We start from the raw sequence: 17,944 nt of genomic DNA on the forward strand, positions 1-17,944 counted from the left end.
ATATAAGATTAATATGGAAGTTAATCCTCATTCCAACCCTCCAACATCACTTTAAAAGGCAATAACATTCACATAAATAAAACCATAGCAAACATAACATATAAAAAAAGAGCCAGACACAGTAGCACACACCTGTAATCCCAGTAGCTCAGGAGGCTGAGGCAAGAGGATCATGAGTTCAAAGCCAGCCTCAGCAAAAGCAAAACACTAAGCAACTCAGTAAGATCCGGTCTCTAAGTAAAATACAAAATAGGGCTGGGGATGTGGCTTAGTGATTGAACGCTCCTGAGTTCAATCTCCAGTATCAAAAAAACAAAAAAACAAAAAAAAAGATCTTCATTAAAAAAATGGATTTATGGTGTATACATTATTTCACACTTGTTTTGATCACTGAAAAAAACATCACAGGTGGTACAGTAACAGTGGTAACACGCTTAACAATGAAAAGCTCCAGCGCTGTCACCCACTGCCTGAACTCAAATCCCAGCTCTGACACTAACTGCCAGTATAGGTAAGTCACTTAAGTCACTAAACCCTGATTTTTTTTTTAATCTATAAAATAAGAAAAATAATAGTAACCTATTCTTAGGATCTGGAGGGGAAATATGTAAAAGACGTGTAAATGCCTACTTTAATGTATGGCATATTCAGTGCTGACAAATGTTGGCTGACATTAGCCATCTTATTCCTTTAGACACAGGCGAGATTTGGTAAAACAATACACTAAAAGTTGTTGATGAGTTCAACTATATGTGCATATGTAGGTTATTTGTGGATTATTATTAGTTGTTGGTTTGGTATTATAAGCAACATATAATAAAGATCAGATCATCCTTGTCTTTGTGACACACATTAATGACTATTTCTAAAGGACAGATTTCTTTAAGCTGAATTATTGGATAAAGATGTGTAGATTTTCAGTCCTGACACAGACTACCAAAAGTCCATGCCAATTTGCCCTCTCGTTCACAGCATGTGAAGATCTGTTTACTTTGGGGTATTAGAAAAGGAAATTATTGCCAATTTGATAAGTGAAAATTGTGTTTCAGTCTAATCTGTATTTTCTGATTACCAAGTATGAACATCTTGCCATGCATCTTCTGTAATAACTATGCTGCAGATATTTTCTGTGAGTCAAGAGCTTATATTCTAGCTGCTGTTTTCTCCTTGCTGATCATCTCTTGGTGTTTCTTTCACAGTTTTCAAGTCATTCTTCCTTCTGCATTTCATTTCTTGATTGGAATGCTCTTCCATCCTGACACCACAGAAATATGCCCCTTTAATTTTAGTTATTTATTTCAAAGTGCATATTTTTTCACTTCTAGATTTTTCCCTCATCTGGGTTTGAATTGAATAAAAATTTAGGTTTATTTTCTTGAAATGTTCCAATTGTTATAAATATCAGCCAATAGACAAGACTGTCTCCATTGTAATTTAATGAGCATTATTATTTATTTAGTTCAACATAGATTATGATCAAAATACATGTATAAAACATAAAAATACATGTATAAAACATCTAAAAAGAAAGTTACTTATTTTTTTCCATTTTAGATTTTTTTATATGTACATGCCATTATTTTATTATTTGGAATTATTCTATGCTTTGACTTAAGGTTAGGAAACTTCCCATCATTATTATAATATTTTATAATTGCCTTCTTTGTCCCTAATCTTTACTCTATAAATAAATTTTAGGTCTTTCTTTCTAAAATTTTTTTAGGTCTTTTTCTTGCTTTTTAAAATGTGTTTGGAGGGTTTTTGTTTGTTATGTTTTTTTATTTTGTTTTGTTTCATCCCTCTGGTTTATTCTCAACAATTTTTTAGACTTCCTTGCCATTTCAACTGAAATCTTATCTCATTACATTTCCTAATACAGGATGAGTATCAATATTTTGAGATTTATCTTATATGCCTAACCACTTTGATGAAAACTTGATAAGTTCTAGAAGGCTTTCAGATGATTGTCTTGGATTTCCTTAGTACAAAATCATGTCATTTAAAAGATTATATTATTTCTAGTATGTATACTCTCTATTTTTTTCACCATTGAGCAATACAACTTAAAACAGGAAATGGGGCTATCCTTGCAGTATCTTTTCTATGATATGGTTGGGAGTGGAACTCTAACATTCTAAGTTCAGTATCCTGTACTACTTGAACATTAAGAGTGAGGACATCATAGTGTTTGATAATCAGAAACAATAACATATTTAAGGAGCTCATTTAGTATCATGAGCTGTTCCTGGTAGTGTTCCTATTTTGAACACATCTCTGAACCAAAATTTTCAATTAGAGTATTCACATCCTATTATTCAAACACAAATATTTAAACAAACATTAAGAAAGTTATGCTCTGAAGACAAAGGAGATACATGAATTCTGTGGCGATCAAGAAGCATTAATTAATTCTGCTGTTCATTTCTATATTATCTCCACTAACAGCACTACCTCCAGCACTATGGAAAGAAGCCTCTGAAAGAGAGGACCTCATTCCTGGGAACCTCAACTGATACTAGAGAGACTCAGCATCTCTGTCTCTAAAATAAAGGGGAAAAAAGTTAAATATCAGTCAAGAAACAATCTAAAAAGGATTTTATGAAAGTGAAACGACAACAATTCAGACAAATCAGCCCACATAGAAGTTCCTAAAAACACATGGAAAACCATCTTTTTCAAACTTGGTAAGAATCTTGAAGTGTTCTGATTTGATCCCTGATCAATTTTACTTATTTGTCTTAAATTCCATAAAATTAACATATTTTTAATTGACTAACAAATGGCACTGGGCTGTGTTTATAGGCCTGAGGTCAGGGGAGAAGCAGTCCTGAGAGGTTGTCCTGCACATCTGTCCCACGACTCCTCCAAAACCTGTCCAGAGACATGGAGTTAAAGAACCAGAGCAGCAGCACCTCAGGCTTCATCCTCCTGGGCCTCTCCTCCAACCCGCACCTGCAGAAGCCCCTCTTCGCCATCTTCCTCACCATGTACCTGGTCACCCTTGTGGGGAACATGCTCATCATCCTGGCCATCCGCTCTGACTCCAGGCTCCACACACCCATGTACTTTTTTCTCAGTAACTTGTCCTTCATGGACATCTGCTTCACAACAGTCATTGTGCCCAAGATGCTGGCAAATTTGCTGTCAGAGACAAAGGGCATCTCCTATGTAGGCTGCCTGGCCCAGATGTATTTCTTCATGGCTTTAGCAAACACTGACAGCTACCTGCTGGCCTCCATGGCCATCGACCGGCTGGTGGCCATCTGCAACCCCTTGCACTATGATGTGGCCATGCGCCCACACCGCTGCCTCCTCATGCTGCTGGGTTCTTGCACCATCTCCCACCTGCACGCCCTCTTCCGGGTGCTACTCATGTCTCACCTCTCTTTCTGTGCCTCCCATGTCATTAAGCACTTTTTCTGTGACACCCAGCCTGTGCTAAAGCTGTCCTGCTCTGATACATCCTCCAGCCAGATAGTGGTCATGACTGAGACCCTGGCTGTCATTGTGACCCCCTTCTTGTGCATCCTCTTCTCCTACCTGAGAATCATTGTGACAGTGTTCAGAATCCCCTCTGCAGCCGGCAAGTGGAAAGCTTTCTCTACCTGTGGCTCCCACCTCACCGTAGTGATTCTGTTCTATGGGAGTGTCATCTATGTCTATTTTAGGCCCCTGTCCATGTACTCAGTGGTGAAGGACAGAGTAGCCACTGTCATGTACACAGTAGTGACTCCTATGCTGAACCCTTTCATCTACAGTCTGAGGAACAAAGATATGAAGAGAGGCTTAAGGAAATTAAGGGACAGAATTCACTCATAGAAAGAATGAAATGATACAATATCGTTATTGGGAGTTGACCTAAAAGTTGACCAGGTTACCTTCCTCCTAACCATTTTCCACAAGGTGCTCAAAGAGGTCATGAGTGGTGGTGATGCTGGCTACCAGTGAGGGCACTGGATGGGAACAAAACACTTGGTTTCTCTCCATGACATTGACCAAAGACATATTCAATACCCAACTAGGTGTCACTAGTAATCCAGGTGTCATGAAAACAGTTTTTTAATCCTCCACACATGGACTTAATGTATCTCCAAATAAGTCTTTCAAAGAGTTGTAAATCCTGTTTGCTTATAGAAATTACACGGGTCTGATAGGGAACTGGAAAAGATATCTTGGATGAATCAGCCATTCTGAAGACTGGACTGAACACTGACAGAGGAAGCTTCAAAAGATGAGGAAATGGGCAGAATATCTCAAATACTGGAAATAAATCTAACATGCAGCGACAATAAACATAGTAATGTTTGAGTGACAGAGAAAAACCCTGTGAGGCTTCTTCAATTTGAGAATAGGTGAACTGGGTGCCATGGTGCGTGGCTATAATCCCAGAGCCTCCGGAGACTGAGGCAGGAGGATCAAGAGTTCAAAGCTATCCTTAGCAAAAGTGAGGCGCTAAGCAACTCAGTGAGACCCTGTCTCTAAATAAAATGCAAAATAGGGCTGGTGATGTGGCTCAGTGGATGAGTACCTCCAAGTTTAATCCCTAGTACCCCAAAAATTATAGAATAAGGTAAATAAAGCTGGAAAGACAGAAGAAACTGCAAACACACTTACTCTTTTCACCCACATTTGAGTGTCAGACAGGTGGATCCTCAGTACCCAACTCCTCCCACCCCCACACTTCTTCCTTTGTCCACACGTCCAGCCTCCTCACTCAGTTGCCCTTCCATAGCACAGCTAGGTCATGCTGTGTAAAGAGCAGCTTCTAAACCTTAGGACCACAAAGCCAAAGCTTTACTTCTCATTCATACAAAATGTCCACCATAGAAAAGTGTAAGGGTGCTGCTCATTTTAAACACTCAGGGACCCAAGGTTATGGGGCAGCCACCATTATAAACATTAGCCATCCCTTTGTTAGAAGCTGAGAAATGCTGTTGAGGATTTTGCATTTCCATTTAAATACTCTGTCCCAGGAGTGACCCATACCACTTTTGACTAGAACTCTGTCCACAACAAATCTCATGACCCCACCCTAACCCTGGGAGCCAGGAGGCATGGCTCAACCATGTGACCACAAAAAAAAGGAGCTAAGGAGGCTGAGATTGTGGCTCAGTGGTAGAGAGAGTGCTTGCCTAGCATGCATGAGGTACTGGGTTAGATTCTCAGCACCACATAAAAATAAAATAAAGGTTATTGTGTCCATCTACAACTAAAACAATTTTTTAATCTGTTTTTAAAAAAGAAAAAGAAAAGGAGCTAAGCATCTTTGGTGAACAGCATTAATGGCTACTACACATCTAAAATAACATGCAAATGCCTCAGTGTGGTAGCTGCTTCATAAAGACTCCCCAACTATTAATTCACATATTTGCAGCCAACTGATTTTTGACAAAAACATTAATAACATACATTGGAGAAAGGGCTATCTCTTCCATAAATATGGCTATCTCTTACACACACACACACACACACACACACACACACATGCACACACTCAAAAGAATAAAGCTAGACTCCCCATCTTTCACTATATACAAAAATCAACTCAAATGGATAAAGGGCCTCAGAGTAAGACCTCCAAATGTAAAATTATAGGGGAAAACACTTTAAGACATTGATATAGGCAAAATTTGAGGGTAAAAGTACCAAAAAAATGTAACAAATGGGATTGTATCATATTATGAAGCTTCTTCAGGGAGTAGGATTTAGCTCAGTGGGAGAGTACTTGCCTAGGACACAAAAGGCCCTGAGTATGATCCTTGGCCCTAAGGGGAGAAAAAATAAGTTTCTTCACAACAAAGGAAACAATATAGTGAAGAGACAACCATCAGAATGCCATATGTGGTGACCCATGCCTGTAGTCCCAGTCACTCCAGTGGCTAAGGTAGAAGAATATCAAGTCTGAGGACTGTGTGGACAAGTTAGCAAGGCCATGTCTTAGAACTAAAAATTTTTCTTAAAAAGAGCTGGGAATGTAGTTCAGTGGTACAGCACCCCTGAGTTCAATCCCAGTAAAAATATATATATATTTTTTTTAACTATTCACTGGACAAGGGATCAATATCCAGAATATATAAGGAACTCAGAAAGCTCAACAACAAAATCAGATTTAAAAATGAGAAAGTGATCCAAATAGACATTTCTCAAGAGAAGATCTATAAATGGCCAACAGGTGTATGGAAAAAAATGTTCAGCACTAACCACCAGAAAAATGCAAATCAAAACCACAATGAAATATTATCTCACCTCACCTCAGTCAGAAAACAAAAAATATACAGAAAGCAAAACATGGCAAGCGCTGGTGAGAATGCAGAAATAGACTCTCAAACACCTTGTGGGACTGTAAATGAGTACCACCATTGTGGAACGCAGAATGGTGCCTCCTCAAAATATACTAACCATGGAAATACCGGATGAGCCCAGCTAACCCACCTCTGGTTCTGGGTCCAAAGGAAATGAAATCGTGATATCAAAATGATACCTGCATACTCATGTTTATTGTAGCAATATTCATAATAGTCAAAATATGGAATCAACCAACATGTCCCTGTACAGGTGAATGGAAAAGGAAATACAGCAATGGACTATTATCCAGTCATAAAAAGAATGAAATCCTATCATTTGCAGTAATGTGGATATGTGGCACTAAAGGACAAGTATATCGAGTGCAGTAAGCCAGGCTAACACCACATGTTCTCACTCACATGGAAGCCATTATACTGAAAAATTGACAAAAGACTGAAAGACACACCTCACCAAAGAAAACACACTGATGGAGAATAAGCATATGAAAAGACACTTCGTGTCATATGTCATGATAGGAAAATGCAACATAAAACAACACAGCTATTAGAATGGCCAAAATCCAGAACATCAACAATAACAAATGCTGAAGAGAACTTAGAACAGGAATTCTCCCTGATAGTGGGCTGGAATGCAACCCAGCACAATCTTTTTGGAAGAGAATTTGACAGTGTCTTACAAACCTTAATGTTCTTTTACCAAACAATCTAGCAATTGTATCCTTTGGTATTTACTCAAGAGCATTAAAACTTATGTCCACATAAAAACCTGCACATAGACATTTGTAGCAGCTTTATTCATAATTTACAAAGCATAGTATAATCAAGATGTCTTTCAGTACATGAATTCATAAATAAACTTTGAACATCCAGACAATGGAATCATGTTGAGTGCTATAAAGAAAAGAATATCAAGCCATAAAAATATACAGAAACAGCTGAAATGTGTATTTAAACACCAAGAGTGAATCCTAATGCAACTATGGACTTAGGTGATAATGATGTCAAGTGAAACCACAGGCACCTCCGATAGAGAATTAATCTCCAGGATAAAGAACTCAAAAAACTTAAACCAAAAAATCAAATAACCCAATCAATAAATAGGTAAAGGAACTGAACAGATACTTTACAGAAGAAATACAATTGATGAACAAAATGTTCAACATCTTTAGCAATTCAAGAGATGCAAATCAAAACTACTCTAAGATTTCATCTCACCCCAGTCAAAATGGCAATTATTAAGAATACAAGCAACAATAAGTGTTGGCGAGGATGTGGGGGAAAAGGCACACTCATCCCTTGCTGGTAGGACTGCAAATTGGTGCAGCCAATATGGAAAGCAGTATGGAGATTCCTTGGAAAACTGGGAATGGAACCACCATTTGACCCAGCTATCCCACTCCTCAGTCTACCCAAAGGATTTAAAAAACAGCATACTACAGGGACACAGCCACATCAATGTTTATAGCAGCACAATTTATAATAGCTAAACTGTGGAACCAAGCTAGATATCCTTCAGTAGATGAATGGATAAAGAAAATGTTTTATACACACACATACACACACACACACACACACACACACACACACACACACACACAGAGGAATATTTTTCAGCAATAAAAGAGAATAAAATCATGGCATTTTCAGGTAAATGGATGGAGTTGGAGAAGATAATGCTAAATGAAGTTAGCCAATCCCAAAAAACATGTTTTCTCTGATATAAGGAGGCTGATTCATAATGGGGATGGGGCAGGGGAGCATGGGAGGATTAGACAGACTCTAGATGGACAAAGGGGTGGGAGGGAAGGGAGGAGCAGGGGGGTAGAAAAGAGGGTGGAATGAGACAGACATCAATATCCTAAGTACATGTATGAAGACACGAATGGTGTGTCTCTGTATCCAACCAGAGATATGAAAAATTGTGCTCTATATGTATAATATGAAATGTAATAAATTCTGCTGTCATATATAACAAATTAGAATAAAAAATAAATTTTAAAAAAATAATGCACATAAAGACAATAGAATCTTTGTTTCATTCCTGACCCATTGAATCCACCTCTTTTCTAGTTTCCTCATGAAAAGCTCTCCATTGATATTGATTTTTGTATATCATGTTTTGGTAGACAGCCTTTAAGATTGTCCCAATATTCCTGGTCTTCCAATATTTATGTCCCTTAGATTAGCCTCGTATCTTGAGTAGGGGGCAAACTTATTCATTCACTTTTGATAAATAGAATATGGCAAAAGAAACTAGATATCACTTCCAACAGTCAGCTCTGCAGAGGGACCCACATAAGTGAGCTTAGAAGTGGGTCTTCTGAGGTCAGTCAAAATCAGGTGAATAGGCTTGGAAGGAATTTTCTCAGGCCTGTCAGCATCCTTGTGAGTGAATTTGAAACACAACCCCCTTAGACCTTTGAGGTGGCTAGAACTCTGGGTGATATTTTTATATCAGCCTTTTGACAGACTCTGGGACAGAAACACCCAGTTAATCTGCATTAAAAGTTTTGATTCACAGAAACTCTAATAATAAATATTAGTTGGTCTAAGATGCCAAATTTTCAGGCAATAGGATTACTCATTCTTCAAGATCTCTTGTTACTTTGTTAAGCATTTCTAAAATCATCACTTAAAATGGTGTTTTCTTTTTCTTAATAATAACAGGGTAAAACTCACTGGCAATGAAACTTAATAACAATTAAGTTTGACTTACTATGGTGGCTAATCTTCAATATGGTACAAATCCTAGGTTTGTGAAGAGATGGGTAAACAATGAATAAAACTTGGAGATCCCTGAGTTACCTGCTTAGCAATGCCAGCATAACTGCTGAAAATACAGGTTCTTTAAAAAACTCCCATGTGAGCTGTGCCACAGAGCCCTACCAGCTGGCAGTTCTCTTGTTATATAACTATGGTTCAGAGCCAGCTTCACAGAAGTAGGGCATGAAAAGAAACACTGAATGGGATAAACTAGTAATTATGTTTGTGCAATTTGCTAGGTGATTGGTTTCTTTAAATGAGAAAGTTACTACTTGGAAAGACACAGAAAAGAACCTGAATAGAGTGTGAAAACAATATTTGGTAGAATTTTTCTCCTCAGGACTTTAATTGTAATGACTTTAATTGTAATTTTAATAAGTATATATTAAAGGAGCAAATAATTTATATTTCAGTATGAGCTCCAATAAATGCGTCTGCACGTAAATTATCGTTGTTTTATGCCCATTTTTATTTCTTTGTTTGAACACTGATTAGATGTATTTTGATGTTTTTTTAGGTATGATGTGTGATTTTGAAAATACATATTTGAATGCAGTTTCTTCCTTGTGAATCTATAGTAATAAGTTAAAACAGGAAATACTGTTTTTCTTTAAAGCTTGGCCTCTCTAGCCCTAAGCAAATTGGAAATAGTGCATTGAAGGCACTTTCACATGTGATATCTGTTAAATGTCATTTACAATTTAGGTAGTCTTATGCAGAATTTTCCTTTCTATCTTTGGAGACTGATAAATAAAATTTGTTTCCTGCTTAAAAAAAATACAAGCAACAATAAGCGTTGGTGAGGATGTGGGGAAAAAGGTACACTCATACATTGCTTGTGGGAATGTAAATTGGTGTGGAAAGCAGTATGGGGAGTCCTCAGAAAACTTGGAATGGAACCACCATTTGACCCAGCTATCTCACTCTTTGGTTTATACCCAAAGGATTTAAAATCAGCATATTCCAATGATGCAGACACATCAATGTTTACAGCATCTCAACTCACAATAGCTAAACTATGGAACCAACCTAGGTGCCCTTCAACAGACAAATGGATAAAGAAAATGTGGTATATGTATATACAATAGAATGTTACTCAACCTTAACAAAGAATGAAATTATGGCATTTTCAGATAAATGGATGGAGCTGGAAAATATCATGCAAAGCAAAATAAGCCAATCTCAAAAAACCAAAAGCTGAATGTTTTCTCTGATGTGTGGATGCTAATTCGCAATAAGGGAGTAGACAGTGCTAGAGAAGAATAGAGTTACTTTAGATTAGGTAGAAGAATAAATCAGACATTATTACCCTATGTACATATATAACTATATGACCGATAGGATTCTACATCATGTACAAACAGAAGAATGAGAAATTACACTCCATCTATGTATGATGTATCAAAGTGCATTCTACTATCATGTATAACTAATTAGAACAAATAAAATTCTTTTAAAAATTCATCACTGCCAGCTCTGGTGAGGTTGTTGCTAGAGGGGATCTAAGAACAAGGAACTAAGGGGAAATCTGTATTTTGTAATAAATTTTGCTGTGAATCTAAAACTTCTCTAAAAAATGGTCTCCTTGAAAGGAAAAATAATTTTTAAATCTATTTAAAAATTATGACTATAGTGCCATTTATAGGTGAGGACAATAAATAACTTGCCCAAATTCATTCATAATTGGGGGAACTGGGATTCAAATATAAGCCATTGGCCTTAAGAAATTGAGGTAATAAAATGTTTTGGAAATGCACATGGAAAAGAAAAGAAATACTGAGGCTCAAAAAGGTAAAATATTTATAAGACACAGGAATCTCCTCAGTCTGACTCCTAGGCCTTCAAACCTTTTACCAAAGCACTATACCAGATGCAGATACCAAACCTTGGGGATGTCAGGGGCTATCACTTCTCCTTCCAGATAGGCACACCTAAGCCTAAACATAGGCTTAAACACACAAGAAACAAACTGAAACGCACATGTCCATAGAGAACACACGTGTCTAACATGCCTCCACCCCTGCTGCTCCATGGTTCCAACTCCCTTTCATGGTATAAGAGGTTACACCTCTGATCCGGCTTCCCCAAAGAGCACAGTGAGGGCATCAGTAATGTTCTCCCCTCCTGGGAAGACCACAGGCCAATCCCCCCGGGGCTCTGACATGCAGACAGGACAGGCCCCTGGGTCTCCCTTCCTATCACCAATTCCCACGGTTGGTAGGAAAATGTCAACACACTTCTAAGGCTAGGTCAGCACCTCAAGAAGACTCCTTCTTCAGAGATTGAGAGTCTGATCTTACACACCTGGCAAACCGCAGCCTGCCCAGGACCCTGATCTCCCCTTCATGCCCAGGTAGGCAGCAGGCTGAGGGGTCTTTGGTAACTGGGACCAAGGGACTAAACTTTTCATATGATTCTCTTCCCTCTTCCTGATCCTGTCTCCTTCTCTCCTCCATCTCAAAACCCAAGAAACACCATCTCCCCTCTATTTTGTCCTCTTTCTCCTTTGATCAAACAGCAGGACTGTGCAGGACACAGTCACGGGCACTGGCCTCTGCCTTAAAGGGCACAGCCCATATCCTGCAGCCCCAGACCCACAGACTGGTCTCCTCCAGGGAACTGGCTGAGCAGAGGACCAAGGGAACAGGACAGTGAGGACGGTGCAGGGGTCAAAAGCACAGGCTCCCCAGCTGGACTCCACCAGCCTCTGGCTGTGCCCTTGGTCCAGTCACTCAGTTCTCTGTACCTCAGTCTTGTTACCTACAAAATGGGGTGTTGTAAAGACCAATGACTGACTATATTGAAGCTCTTAGAGCAGTGCCTGGCAAGAGTAGGGCAGCCGAATTTGGCTGATGGTGAAAATTTTTTCTAAGTCAGAGACTTTCCACATGTGCTGGGCAGCCCCCAATTAGTCTAAGCTCCCTATAACTAGGATTGTGGGAACTAGACCATCATCTTCCTGAGATGTTAAAATGATGGAAGTGAATAGCACAGGGACCAAAAAGCCTACGACTCCAAGTCAGGTGAAGTTCTCTGAGAATCCATAGCCTCCTTTCTAAGGTCCAGGCGCACAGTCTGTATGCTCTGTGTTTAACAATGGCCCTCGGGAATGCTGGCTGGTCACAGCTAAGCAAGGCACCAGGAGTAACCCACAACTTGAAAGCTTAGCTCCTTAAATTATTGAGAGAGGCAGAGTCAGGCATACAGAAAACTAGTGATTCCCAAAGAAGAAAGGCTGAAACCAACCCGGAAGCAGGAACTGAGAACAGCCTAGAGAGATAGATGGACTGGGAATCTGACCGTCTAACACTGCTCAGAATAAAATAGTAGAAAATTAAAATTAGAGTAAGATATCACCTTCTCTAGAGCCAAGATACATGAATAAAAGGCCTAATCTGACCCAGGAATAAAACTAGACAGGCTTCAGAGGCAAAAAGAGGACTCAACCTATAAAGGACCCTGCAGAATCCCTAAGCAGAATGTCTCCCTTCAAGGGGAACTTGCACCCTACACGGCTGATCTGTTTCTCTTGCAGTTGGCAGTGAGAAGAGGGTAGACAGGGGAGCTGGATTGCTAAATCCCAGGACCCAGGAGAGATCCTGAGGTCATGTACTGCTGCTGCAAAATAAGAGAGCTATTGTCTGCTCACATAGAGGTGAGGTCAAAGTCGCCTCCAGTCTTTCCTCTCTGAAAGCAATGAAGAGAGGACAGCAGATGGCTTTGTGGGATGGAGGCAGACTAGGGAGCAGGAAGAAAGGAAAGCAAAAGGACTGCATGGGTGGGGCAAAGGATGGAGTTGGAGGAGTGGGTCAGCAAGGACTCTTAAGACACCTGGCAGCCAGAGGACATCTGCTTACAGGGGGACACCAGCTTAGTTCTCTACACATGTGTGTGGTTTGGGGAAGAGTAGGATAGGGTAGATTAAAACAGAGTTTGAAGTCATGATGGACTGTATTTAAATCAGTTAGATACACTCCTCACGAGCTCTGTGACTTTCTGAACTTTACATTATGATGCGATGATGTTTCTCCATCATTATGTCATCGTGAGGCTTAAATAACACAAGTGCCAAACACAGAACCTGATTATCTCTTTCAGTATAATTTTCAAAGTTGTAGGTCACCATTTTTTCATTTTTACTCTATATTTCATTTCTGACTTGGATTGTTAACTGAATGTTTTTGCCAATATGTGCTCCCTGGTTTCATATGGGCCAGTGACTAGGAAAAGGACCGTAGATTAGTGAGGGGTAAGTAAGGAAAGGAAAACCAACCTGAGATTACAATGACTACAAACTGCAGTTTGTATTTTTGTATTTTACAGTTTGTATTTCAGTTTATTACAAACTAAAAAATTCCACTGAACAAAGTTAAGACATATAAAAAATAGTCTGGGCTAGGGATGTGGCTCTAGCAGTAACACGCTCGCCTGGCATGCACAGGGTGCTGGGTTCAATCCTCAGCACCACACAAAAATAAAATAAAGATGTTGTGTCCATTGAGAACTGAAAAAATAAATATTAAAAAATAGTCTGTATATTTCCTATCTTTAAAAAGAGAGGATAAATATATCCTAAGATGTGATGATAGATTTAAAAGACTTGGAAATGCACTCAGTCATTCTCAGTCTTTTCCAATCTCTAACTGATACCAACACCCATCAATAAAATGTCATTGCTCTTGTTTGTTGTGTGAGTAATCATACTACCACTTTTAGAGGGTTTGGATAAAGACTCACTGAACCGTCTTTTGAGTCTCCAAATGACAGAGATATGAGAGGCAGATAAGAAGATACACACACACACAAACACAAGTACCTACACACCCATACACACCATCACCTTTACAGAAGTGAAATGACTTCCCCAGTGCGCGAGGAAATCTACAATGGCACCAGATCCAGCTAAACAGGAAGGAGTCCAAGCCATTGGCCCTGAAAATTAGCACACCAGTCCGGGGAATTTTGGTTCATGCCCAAAAGTGATCAGATTGTCCCTTAACACCAGGGCAAACCATGTCTCAGGAGTGAGGCTGAAAGACACATGAAAGAGAATGGGGGAGTCCGAGGATGAACGAGAGTTGTCTCACACGGAGAATATCAAATTTCCAATGCTCCTTGTATTTTCTGGTTACTAATAAGGTTGAACATCTTGTCATCAGCTTTCGTGGGCAACTGGGCTACAGGTATGAATCAGTGACTCAGATTTTAGCTTTGCTGATGATCTCTTTCAGTATAATTTTCAAAGTTGTAGGTTTACCATTTTTTCATTTTTACTCTACATTTCATTTCTGACTTGGATTGATATTCCCACCCTAAAGCCCTAAAAATATGCTGCATTATTTTGGCTGTAATTCATTTCACAGTTTGTATTTTTTCCTTTAGTTTACTCATCTGGGTTTATTTATATGAATGGGATAGATAGAAATCTAGCCTTATGTTTTCCAAATATTCAACTACTGTTAATTTAATACTCCATCCTTTCTCAATTGCTATAAAATAAATCACTATTATACATTTAATTTCATCCAGATCACAATCTCCATTCATGAATAAATACAGATTACAGAATTCTTTTTCTGTATGCATTCTTTATCTTATTGTTTTTATTTGTTATGTGCTTTGACTTGGAGTTAGGAAAGTTTTCTAACATTTTTTTCAAAATCATCTTGTCTGTTCTTAGCTATTTACCCCTCTAAATAAATTTCAGAATAACATTTTCAAATTCCACCAAAAATTCTCTTGGGGTCTTCTTAGAGATGCACTAAATTTTGTTCATTTGGGGAGAACAGATATTCATAAATATCAAGTCTTCCTTATTAGCAATAGAGTATCTCCATTTATTCAGAACATCATTTTGTGTTGTTATACTTTCTTCAGATAAGTCTTACTCATTTCTTTTTATCCCCCCCAGATTATTTATAAGTATTTTTATACTTTCTTGCCATGGTCAAATGAAATATTTTTCAAATCACATTTTTGTAAAGCATGCAGAGTATTAAAAGTTTTTAAATATATCCTGTATCTGGACTTTTGGATGAATTCCTAAGTTTTAAAAGATTTTCAAATCGCTATCTTGGATTTTCTAGGTAGGTAGACAATCATGTCACCTGAAAAGAGAGAGAATTTCCTCTTTTCTAATATTCATGCCTCCCATTTCTTTGGTTTTCCTTTTTCCCTGCCTTGGTCTTTCATCTGAGTAAGGTAGCTCAGCAGGAATAACAAGAGCCAGCACTGCCTTGTTTCCAAGGTGAAGGGGGAATTGGACTCTTGAGCACTAAAGTTTCACATCACTGTAATATTTGAATGTGTAAAGACTTTAAAGTAGTTGTATAGTTGGGGAAAACAATATATTTAAAGAACTAATCTCAGCAGCATAAGCTCTTCCTTGAGGTACTCTTTTTGATGGCATTGTGGACCAAAGGTTTACACTTAAAAGTGTCCAAATTATATTATCCAAATAAAAATATTTGAATGTACATGAAGCAGGTTTCATTCTGAAGATATAAGGAAGTCTCATCTGCATTCTGTGGGCAGCAAAAAGCACTGAATAATTCTGACATTCATTTTTTCTGCTGTCCCCACTATAACCACCTCCAGATCTACGGGGAGAAGAGGACCTGGATGAGAGGATCTCCTTCAAGAGCACCCCCGTATGAGAGCACCCTAATCCCAGATGAGACCCAGCAACTTCTTCCTCTGAGACAAAACAGAAAAAAAAAAAAGACACTGAAGAGTAGATCAAGAAAAAAAAACCTAAGAAGAATACTTAGAAAGAAAAAGAATTCAGATAAATTAGGTGACAAGAAGTTGCTAAGCATACATGAAAAACTGTGGCTTTTCATTTAGGAGGTGATGTGTTTCAAAGTTCCCTTGTAGAATATTACCTCTTGTTGCTCTATAATTTTGTAAATATCCTAAGAAATAGCAGTGGAGATAGATATATATTATATTATAAGCATATAATATAGAATTATATATTCCAGCAAGTGTGTATGCAGATAGGTAAATAGATAAAAAAAAAAACAGAAGATACATTTGAGGTCAGGGGAGAAGCAGTCCTGAGAGGTTGCCCTGCACATCTGTCCCACAACTCCTCCAAAACCTGTCCAGAGACATGGAGCTAAAGAACCAGAGCAGCAGCACCTTGGGCTTCATCCTCCTGGGCCTCTCCTCCAACCCGCACCTGCAGAAGCCCCTCTTCGCCATCTTCCTCACCATGTACCTGGTCACCCTCGTGGGGAACATGCTCATCATCCTGGCCATCCGCTCTGACTCCAGGCTCCACACGCCCATGTACTTTTTTCTCAGCAACTTGTCCTTCATGGATATCTGCTTCACAACAGTCATTGTGCCCAAGATGCTGGCGAATTTGCTGTCAGAGACAAAGGGCATCTCCTATGTAGGCTGCCTGGCCCAGATGTATTTCTTCATGGCCTTTGGAAACACTGACAGCTACCTGCTGGCCTCCATGGCCATCGACCGGCTGGTGGCCATCTGCAACCCCTTGCACTATGATGTGGCCATGCGCCCACACCGCTGCCTCCTCATGCTGCTGGGTTCTTGCACCATCTCCCACCTGCACGCCCTCTTCCGGGTGCTACTCATGTCTCGCCTCTCTTTCTGTGCCTCCCATGTCATTAAGCACTTTTTCTGTGACACCCAGCCTGTGCTAAAGCTGTCCTGCTCTGATACATCCTCCAGCCAGATAGTGGTCATGACTGAGACCCTGGCTGTCATTGTGACCCCCTTCTTGTGCATCCTCTTCTCCTACCTGAGAATCATTGTGACTGTGCTCAGAATCCCCTCTGCAGCCGGCAAGTGGAAAGCTTTCTCTACCTGTGGCTCCCACCTCACCATAGTGGCCCTGTTCTATGGGAGTGTCATCTATGTCTATTTTAGGCCCCTGTCCATGTACTCAGTGGTGAAGGACCGGGTAGCCACTGTCATGTACACAGTAGTGACTCCTATGCTGAACCCTTTCATCTACAGTCTGAGGAACAAAGATATGAAGAGAGGCTTAAGGAAATTAAGGGACAGAATTTACTCATAGAAAGAATGAAATGATACAAGAGCAAAATTGGGAGATGATCTAAAAGATGGTCGATTATCCTTCCTCCTAACCATTTTCCACAAGGTGCTCAAAGAGGTCATGAGTGGTGGTGATGCTGGCTACCAGTGAGGGCACTGGATGGGAACAAAACACTTGGTTTCTCTCCATGACATTGACCAAAGACATATTCAATACCCAACTAGGTGTCACTAGTAATCCAGGTGTCATGAAAACAGTTTTACCATCCTCATGGACTGCCACCTATATGGTGGAACAAATATTTTTGTACAAATAACTTCTTTAAGCCTGGAAATGGACAGCAGTCAAAGAGGTAAAATAATTCCTATTTATTCTCAGAAGAGGAATCTATATGAATTTAATTAGGAATTTGTAAAAACTTTCATGTATTTGTGTGTGCGTGTGTGTTGTGTGTGTGTGTGTGTGTGTGTGTGTGTGTGTGTGTGTGTGTGTGAGAAAGAGAGAGAGAGAGAGAGAGAGACTGAGAATGCAAGAGAGACATGTTGGGGACTGAACCTAGGGCCTTGCTTATAATAGGCAAGTATTCTGCCACTGAGCTACATCCCAGCCACAAAAGGTTCTTAAAGGAATGACCTGAGGTCATCCCCAAAAAAATGGACTTAACAATTGACAGAGGAATCTTTAAAAAATGAGAAAATGGGCAGAGTTCTTAAGTAGTGAAAAACACTCAAAGTGAGTCATTAAACACTGGAATATATTTGAAAGACAGAAAGAAGCATTGGGAAGCTTGTTCAATTTAAGAGTAATGAGAATAAGCCTAGGAAGATAGGGAAACTACAAAAAATAT

The 17,944-nt window shown here is 39.3% G+C and overlaps 2 protein-coding genes across 2 annotated transcripts; both read left to right on the forward strand.

Moving 5' to 3' along the window:
- The first annotated feature begins 2,850 nt into the window (after window positions 1–2,850).
- On the forward strand, window positions 2,851–3,819 carry LOC101965215 (olfactory receptor 1L4). Its single transcript, XM_005320930.2, has one exon. It carries the CDS (start codon window positions 2,884–2,886, stop codon window positions 3,817–3,819), a length of 936 nt encoding a protein of 311 aa, XP_005320987.2. The 5' UTR covers window positions 2,851–2,883.
- Window positions 3,820–16,140: 12,321 nt separating this feature from the next.
- LOC101965509 (olfactory receptor 1L6) lies at window positions 16,141–17,118 on the forward strand. The gene has a single exon (XM_005320931.3). The coding sequence runs from the start codon at window positions 16,183–16,185 to the stop codon at window positions 17,116–17,118; it is 936 nt and encodes a 311-aa protein (XP_005320988.2). The 5' UTR covers window positions 16,141–16,182.
- Window positions 17,119–17,944: the final 826 nt, after the last annotated feature.

This window comes from Ictidomys tridecemlineatus, chromosome 4 (genome assembly GCF_052094955.1).
Source record: "Ictidomys tridecemlineatus isolate mIctTri1 chromosome 4, mIctTri1.hap1, whole genome shotgun sequence".
Classification (NCBI taxonomy): domain Eukaryota; kingdom Metazoa; phylum Chordata; class Mammalia; order Rodentia; family Sciuridae; genus Ictidomys; species Ictidomys tridecemlineatus.

Bases quoted from the DNA above. Each gene is read 5' to 3' on its own strand.
- LOC101965215 (XM_005320930.2), top strand. From the start codon at position 2,884: ATGGAGTTAAAGAACCAGAGCAGCAGCACCTCAGGCTTCATCCTCCTG.
- LOC101965509 (XM_005320931.3), top strand. From the start codon at position 16,183: ATGGAGCTAAAGAACCAGAGCAGCAGCACCTTGGGCTTCATCCTCCTG.